Source organism: Nestor notabilis, unplaced genomic scaffold, assembly GCF_000696875.1.
Source record: "Nestor notabilis isolate BGI_N333 unplaced genomic scaffold, ASM69687v1 scaffold26068, whole genome shotgun sequence".
NCBI lineage: Eukaryota > Metazoa > Chordata > Aves > Psittaciformes > Psittacidae > Nestor > Nestor notabilis.
This window is the reverse complement of record NW_009940058.1, coordinates 72,122-80,758: the sequence shown is the minus strand read 5'-3', so window position 1 is coordinate 80,758 and position 8,637 is coordinate 72,122. Positions and strand designations below refer to the sequence as shown.

The 8,637-nt window shown below is 40.4% G+C and overlaps 1 protein-coding gene across 1 annotated transcript in view; it reads left to right on the top strand.

The window, feature by feature from the left end:
- Positions 1-8,312, top strand: part of GANC (glucosidase, alpha; neutral C) — a gene marked incomplete at its 5' end in the record, with an annotated part of 22,161 nt that extends 13,849 nt beyond the window's left edge. Inside the window, 10 exon segments of the mRNA XM_010020177.1 lie at positions 1-57; positions 428-529; positions 1,032-1,275; positions 2,966-3,030; positions 4,100-4,176; positions 5,396-5,470; positions 5,900-6,013; positions 6,564-6,676; positions 7,214-7,317; positions 8,203-8,312. The exon segment at positions 1-57 is cut by the window's left edge and continues 16 nt beyond it. Coding sequence (XP_010018479.1) covers positions 1-57; positions 428-529; positions 1,032-1,275; positions 2,966-3,030; positions 4,100-4,176; positions 5,396-5,470; positions 5,900-6,013; positions 6,564-6,676; positions 7,214-7,317; positions 8,203-8,312 — 1,061 coding nt within the window.
- Between the last annotated feature and the right edge of the window lie 325 nt (positions 8,313-8,637).

The following is an 8,637-nucleotide window of genomic DNA, read 5'->3' as shown; positions in this document are numbered from 1 at the left end:
GGAAAGAGAGACCATTCGTCCTCACACGATCTTTCTTTGCTGGATCGCAGAAGTATGGTAAGTAAGAACTAATTGGATCCCTTCCATGCTGCTTTATTCTATTAAGTTTGGTGTGTATTAGCCAAGTCTAGAGAGGACAGAAACTAAGAAATACTGACATGGTGAGATCATAAAAGTGCAAGCAATTAAAAAAAATCGGAGGCTCTCAAATTATGTGCAAGTTAAATGCAACCCATGTCCTGTGACAAACCACTACCTGCTTTTATTGTGTATGTCAGGAGCTTGCATGTATAAAGAAAAAAAAGTTGCAATCAACAGCAATTTACCAGTAGTTCATGACCATTCTTGTCTTCTTTCCTTAACTGCAAACACAAAATAAAGCCTACACCAAACTTTCCAGTGTAACACTGAAACTGGGTATTTCCAGGGGCAGTGTGGACTGGAGACAACACAGCAGATTGGAGTTACTTGAAAATATCCATTCCAATGCTTCTCACCATCAGCATGGCAGGGATTTCATTCTGTGGAGGTAAGGTGTTTAGCTGGAGCTGCTCACTATGCATAAGTCACTGGTGCCACCAAGCTTGTATCCCAAGACAGACTTCAACACAGATGGTGGAAAGCTCAACAGGCCAGTGCATTTTCAAGCAGTTTCATGGATTAGTCCAGGTTTGGAAGCCAATAACCTGGCTCTCACCAACATTTCTCCACTAAATTTTATGTAGGGTTTCCACTCTGTCTGGAGCAGTGGTGTTCAGGTGGTGTTCCACAGCATCACCGTGACAGTCTTCTCTCACTGGGGAAGGCACTCACTTATCCTCCAAAAGCTCTCTTGATATTTTCATTAAAGGATAACTTCTTACACCAATTTTTCATTTCTATTTGGACAAGCAGCTGCCCAACAGCAGAACTGCAAGCACCCTGTGAAATGCATGGATTTATACACTTGAAATGTTTGTTAGAGGAGAACTTCACATTTTATAGAATCATTTCCCAAACTGTGTATTTTTATTTGTCTGCGCGATATCTAGCTGATGTGGGAGGGTTTATTGGAGATCCAGAACCAGAATTACTTGTTCGCTGGTATCAGGCTGGAGCCTACCAGCCCTTCTTCAGAGGTCATTCTAACATGGAGAGCAAACGGCGAGAACCGTGGCTCTTTGGGGAGAAGAACACCCAGATCATCAGGGAAGCCATTAAAGAGCGCTACGTCCTTCTGCCATACTTATACACACTGTTCTATCGGGCACACACAGCGGCTGAACCAGTTATGAGGTAAGAGCATAAGTCAGGAGGTTTAGTGATTATCTTCAAGAAGTTACTTGGAGGAGGGAAGTTAAATTACTTTTGCATTTACTTATTTAAATATTAAAATTAAATATTAAAAAAGAAAAAAACACTCAGAAATGACCAAATTCTATTTCATGCATTCTTCAAGCTCTGATAGGGTTCTCAGAGGAAAATCATGTGGTTTGGGTTTTTTTCTAACTGGTGCCTGGAATATGTTCCTTCAGTAAACACTGCACAGTCTAAACATATTTTAAAGCACTGTGGTCTCCAAACATCTTGTCGTCATAAAGAACATTATAGTATTACAACCCGCACTTTATTTAAAGTGCTTAATGGAATCAGGAGTTGCTGACCTAAAAATGTAAAGACCATTTTGCCCCTCATGAAAATATTTGTTACAGCTGTATTAATACTGTTATATAAGCTTATTTCATATTGGTATTTTGATCCTTTATCTCTGCAGTAGTTCTTAGAATTTGTCGTTTAGTAAAGAATCCATTAATCTAGAACAGAAATTAAATTAGGAAATAAACTTTTGTTTTGCTGCTCTCTAACCTTTAAGAAAGTGCCTCAGTGGAACTGAATGCAAAAATCCTTTCAGCAAGAGATAAATGTCAGTAATCTCCCTGGTATTACTGTGTCTTTGAGGTTGCCCTAGAACTGTCCTTTTGCACTCATTTACCTTTACTTATTGTTAGGCAAATACAATACATCTAAGTTTTAAAAACATAAAGGTCTTTTGACAAGGGTTGAGTGGTTTGACTTTTGAAGATAATTTGCATTACAGACATAGTATAAGCATCTGCATGTTATATAGGCATAGATGCCCCTGTTGTATGCACTGATACAAAACAGTGGGTTTCTGTCTTGAAATTAAGCATTGACATCTGCACTGGCCACAATATTAAATAAAGCTTCAATTACATTAAATTTGCTGCACTCGGTACAGAATTAGAGAGGAAGCATGGTATTTTTCTCACTGAGACAAGCAGAATGGAAAATGTGTCTCATTAGCAAGCACATGAACAGCAGAGCTGCGGTGAACTATGTCTATGACTGAGGAAGTGAGCCAGGCTTTTTGTGTAAAGAAACCCAGACCCTGTCTCTGAATGAGCTATTATTGTCATAATCTCTCAAACTTTAAATATACAACTCCTGTTCTGTAAGCAGATGGTTATTGCACTACCTTTTTTTGAGAAAGACTGAAAACAAACCGCTGGTGCAAGTTTTTCAGTTGTGACCAAGAGGAGATACGCTATCAAAGCAGCAGCAAGCTGCTGAGAACAGGCAGGGCTGCAGGGACTAGCTTATCAGATGTCAGCATTGCTGGCATTGCCGGTACACTGACAAAGGCTCATCAGTCTCTCCTTTGCTAGAAGGAAGATATATGCGGTGCAAGTTTGTAAGGAAGAAAGTAGGGAGGAAGAAAGTGAGGCTACAGGAAGCCAAACCATAGGTACATTGGAGTGTCTTAACCTGTGTTGTACTGGAAACTCTCATTAGTGACCCAAAAGGGATACTTTAAGGCACAGAAGATCTTGCTCTATCTTCAGTTCTTGATAGCTGTACCTTGCAACGAAAGGGAGAAAATGGAGCGTGAAAATGCCAGAAGGCCTGAACAGGCCTGGTGGGAGAGTAGAAACTAACTGAATCCCACTATCTTTTCTTTCTGCAGGCCTCTCTGGGTAGAGTTTCCAGGGAACATAGAGACTTTTGGTGTGGAAAATGAGTACATGCTGGGTAAGCAAGTGTCTTCTCATTCTCTGGAATTTGAGTTAAATATTTTTGAGCTGAGAGAGTGTTGCAGGATGAAAACTTGAAAACTCCACTCAAGGCTTTTATATTGTAACTGAATATAGAACTCAAGACTTCTTCAAGGGACCCAGTTTTAACAGCACTTTGAAATAGGGGTCATATGAGATGCAAAAACTGAGTTCAATGTCACAGTCACTATGAAAAAACATGGTCATTTTTGACCTAAAACATGGACGTTCCCTGTAGCAGCTAAACCACAGCCTGCTTCAGAAATGACAGTAGTAAAAAACTACCATCCAAAGCTGGTTGGTTTTTACTCTGATATGGCTGGCTGCTGAAGTCAGTTTTCTCAGAAATTAAAGGAGATAAGTGAGTATGAAGCACATTCAGTCTATTGGGGAAGAGAGAATGGGAGGGGAATGAGGCATTTCTTTTTTTTGTGGGCTCAAGAGTGCCTTCTAATGGCTTTCAAATTAAGGGACATTCCCCTCTCAAGCAAAAATCTGACCAAGGTAAGCCAGACAGGGCAGTAAAGCTGAGTGTGGTGAAGCAGAGCATTTCAGAGGACTCCGGGAGTTCAGCTTGCATCACCAGTGGTCAGGGAGGGAAGAAGTTCATCAAACTGTACAGTCTCTATATATTAATGTATTTTATTTAGTAAAGAACAACTCAAGCTCAATAATCAACAGAATTAATTTTGGATCTTTACAAAGACATTCGTGTATTCCACTCTTTTGGTTAGAAAAGCATTTTTTTTTTCAACCAAAGAGCAAACAGGCAGTCATGTCTCAGACCATGAGGGACCCAGAAGTGCCTCCAAGCTGGGGGGTATACAGTGCAGCTCCATCCCAGTGCTGCAACAGAACAAGGCCCGAGCAGCTGTCAGCTCTCTGCACATGCCTTTTTTTTTGCAGTAGAAAGGGAACCTAAGCATATGGTGTGCCTAAGCAAGGCCCTAAAATGGCTATGGGAGGCTGACAACCACAGAACATGCAGCTTCTGCTCCGATCAGATGCAGCCTTGAGGATCACAGCATGTTTATGTTTTTCTCCAGGAAATGCTTTGTTGGTGCATCCAGTCACAGAGAAAGAGGCCAAAGCAGTGAGTGTTCTGCTTCCAGGATCCGAGGAGGTGAGGATGAATATGTATACAGTAACCTTCCAGCTCCCCATCAGATAACTCCTGAGCACTGCTGCTGTGTCAGGTGCCAACCATTCTATGCCACTTTCCACCTTCCTTGCATCTCAATACCTTGTATCTCAATGCACCTTCCATCTCAATACCTTGCATCTCAATACCTTGCATACCTTGCATGCTTGGCTCACAGTAAATTTACTTTCTTGCTTTCCCAAGAGCTGCTGCGCGAATCTTATGTCTCCTGTAATTTAAATCTCCCCTCATGGCTTGCTGCTTCTTATGGAGCATCAAAAATCAGCTTCAATAAATTGTCAGTTCCCTTTTTTCACATATTTCTCCTTGGGTTAAACTTTTATATGCAAGAAAAAGGATCTTTGAAGAAAGGTCATAAAGAAATCAGAGGGAAGGCGTACCGAGGGAAAATTAAAATGAGGAAATACAAGCCTCAGTATCCTGGGACATGCATAGCAGACTTTGACCCGTAGAGAGATCAGTTCCTCTCCGAAGTTTATCCACAGGATGGCACTGTGATCCACTGCTACAAAGAGTGGCTGCAGCAGCTTAGAGGTGGAAGGGAAAGAATTTGGGAAACACAGTTCCTAAGGGAAAGCCTGAGACTAGAGAGGCATGAGAGGAAAGACAGCAGCAATGCAGAGCCTTGTGACTCCACTGATGCACCAGAGGACACTCAGAATTCTTCTTAATATAAGAAGAACAGCCTAGGCTCTCTAAACAAGAAAAGCGTGTTTATCAAGATCTCTGTGGGAATTGACTGCCTGGCATACTTGAAGCAGTTCAACCTGCTAGCAGGTGTGGTGCATAGGAAGTTTCAGATGTAGCTCTTTTTTGTGACTTGTTATCAGCAACTCTATTGTTAATTTCCTCTCCAATGTAAATATGCTTATTCTGCAAATAAGCATTTCTAGATTAAAAAAAAAGAGTATTTCATTGGTTTGCACTTTCACATGCTTTAAGACATACAAAATACTGTTCAAACTGTAGAAAAGATCAACTTATTTTTGTGCTTCAGGGATGAGAATTTATTCTTTCCATCCAGAAGGTAATTTGATTTTAAAAGTAAATGGTATTTCTTGCTCATCAAATAGGTTGTTAGGAATAGTGACAGGAAGGTTAAGCAGAAGAGGAACTGCATCTGCAGAGGGAACAGATCTTGCCATATATGTCATGCTCATTCTTTTTTCATTTTTCCTAGATTTGGTATGATTTCAGGAAATTTAAACAAATGGAAGATCGGGGCACTCTGAAGATCGCAGTGGTGCTGGAGAATGTATGTTTGTATTTTAAAATACTACTTTCACTGAGCAGAAAAAAAACCCCAAACAAACAAATAGGCTTTTGTTTTCTTAATATTTAAAATCAGAAAAGCCTTTTCAGTTTCCTTGTAGGAATGTAGTCTAAAATAGCTTTTGTAGAGAAAAGTCCCATCTCTTTTGTTGTTAGATGGAACACGAATGTGTCCTGGTGGTAAAGTGAGATGATACAAGTGTGACTTCTCCAAGCAAAGATATTTCACTTGTACACATACAGGAAAATTACTACTATTCCCATTGTTAGTTGAATAGTTTTCTTTATGTACTTGTGGTAGAAGTTCATTCTAAGCTTTGATGAGAGTTATCCATTCAGTTATCCCTGTTCCAAGTTAAACTTTTATGATCAGAGAATAAGAACCATTCTACCCTGGCTTCGTTTCTTGCAGATTCCTGTATTCCAGCGGGGGGGTACCGTGATACCTCTGAAGACCACAGCTGGAAAATCTACTGAATGGATGATAGATGCTTCTTATGAACTCCATGTGGCTCTGGACACAGAGGTACTTGGAGTTGATGCTCCCTTTACAAAGTTGTGGTTTACTCCCTCTGACCTTTTTAGGTCCTTGCTGCCCGTTTAATCAGCACAATGGTATCTGCCTCTGTATGCCAAATGGTTCTCCTCCACTTCTACTTGGGGGGGGTGGGGTTCCTGTCTGCCTACCACCATTCCCTCAAAGTGAGACTATCTGAATATAGCAGAAGCAGAGCATTTTTCTGACCTTTCTCAGCCCTCCTCTAGTCCCTTGGAGAAAGGAGAAGACAATGAGCAGGCCACAGACTTCCCCTTGAATACAGAACTTCCCACAACTGTCTCTTCTTATAAATGAGGTTAACACCTGACACCCACATCAATTTACAAAACCAGGATGTCCAAGTCTTCAAGCACTCTCAGAGCTGGACTCCCTTAGCCTTATGAGGATACAAGTAGCTAAAGAAAAATAAAAACACATACGCTTCCCTGTGAAGCATGACATGGTGAAAAGTTTTAGTCTCATTGCCCAGCACTAAGGAGCTGCTGTTGATTTGTACTCCATCTGGTGTGTTTCACAGGCCTGTGCAATAGGTGAGCTCTACCTAGATGATGGGCACTCTTTTCAATATCTCCACAAGAAGCAGTTCCTGTATCGGAAATTCACTTTCCACAAGAATATTCTCTCTTCCAGGTAACAGCAATTATGGACAAAAGCCACCAACACGGTGTCATTGGAAATGCCTCTTCAAGTTCTTGAGGCCTTCTTACAAACATATTAGGCTCATAAGTTGCTTAGTGAAATCCCAGAGGATGCAGAATCTATCATAAAACTGCAGAAGTAAACAGTGCTCTGCATAAGTCTAAGGGCAGCGATACATGAAATGTTGGACTCTTCCAACTTGAGATATTCTGTGATTCTGTGTGGGAACCACAAACAGACACCATTACATGTAGTCTCCAAAATATACAAGAAAAGCACTTGAAAGGAAGCACAAGGGGACATAACCTACAAAGGTTGAGTGAAACAACCTAAAAGCCAAAAATATCCATAGCTGCTTGTAAGGAAAGAGATGCTAAACAGGTTTTGCTTTTTTCAGGGGAAAGGTAAATAGAGGAAAGGATACCAGTATAGGGAACTTTTGGGGTGAGGCTGAAGTAGTACTTTCTCCGTATGATGCTGAACTTCTATTGATGGATGGAAACTAATGTGTATGAAAAATTTTTCCAGCTGCAGAGATGAAAGTGGACAATACCAAACTACGTGTGTGGTTGAACGGGTCATAGTTCTGGGATTTGGACAGCAACCCACTTCTGTGACAGCCTGTTCCAAGGGTAATGAACTGACTTCTATTTTACTACAATATTTTGAAATACTGTTGCTCTGCTGCCATTTACTGCAGGTGGCAAACTGACAGCTTTACAAAGGAAGTGTTACAGCATGGGGAGCATCTTTGGTTAGTTCTGATTGCTACTTTTTTGATACTAAGGAAAGAATTTAGCTAAAGGAGCCATCAGCTGCTCAGCACTAATATTACATGCAGAACTGAAGAATAGCTGCTTTATAAGGCAATAGATACATCAGTAAAAGTGATTCAGAATTAACAAGTTCGGATAAATTCGTCCTGCACAGAATACGAGCAGAGATAGCGTTTCAAATGAAGGAGTCTCAGATCTGTAAGCCTGCCTAGTCTAGAACAGGAAACTTGCAGACAAAACCAGAAATACTTTTCTGTTCTCTTGCTCATTCAAAAGTGTCTGGAGTTCTTGACTATGTGGGAATCTAGAAGATGTGAGGGATCCCCTATGGATAGGCAAGCATCTACAGAAATGGCTTATCATTTCTGGATGCATTTCAAGCACATCCCTTCACTTTGGGAATTATGTGGACATGGACTTCCTTCCTCCACTTGTCAACCTCAAGGACTTTTAGGATGTTTGGAGGAAAACCTATGCTGAAACAAGGGCTATATTTTTTTTTTCCAGAAAAAGTTGAATATTTCTATAGTTTGAAAGGTCAGGAAAAAGGAATATTTTTCCCCAAATCTGTTACATCCTTATGTGTATACTGGGCAGATTTGATTACTATTTCTTTTTTAATCAATCTTTTTCCACCAGTGGCAGGGACAGTCTGAATTAAAAACTGGAGGGAGTCATATGTAACTGTGTTTCAGAAGGGTTCTTCTTAAATCATATAGTAAATTCTGTTGTCCTGTTCAGATGGGAAAGAAAAAGAAGTGGTTTTCACATATGATACGAAGACCTCTGCGCTGACACTGGAAAATTTAGCCCTGAGTGTTGCTGCTGACTGGAAGATTTGCATCAACTGAAAGGAGACACAACTTCTTCAGAGAATTTATTGAGAATTTGAGGGAAAGTCAGGACAACTTAAAATGTTAACTTGAATCCAGTCGAATCAAGAAGCATATTTCCCACCTGCACCCCCAAACTAACATTTCCTACAACTTTTCCTTTAAATCACTGATTTAAACTTGGATAGTTCTTCTATTCAACAAAAATAATAGCACTAGGATTGTATCTGTGGGGAAAAAATCTGAATACTATATATCTGCTGCGGGGTAGCCTCAGGCATTAAGACAGAGTTCTACCTTCACTTGCACCAAAAAAAACATAAATTGATGGAGTGAGATTGTG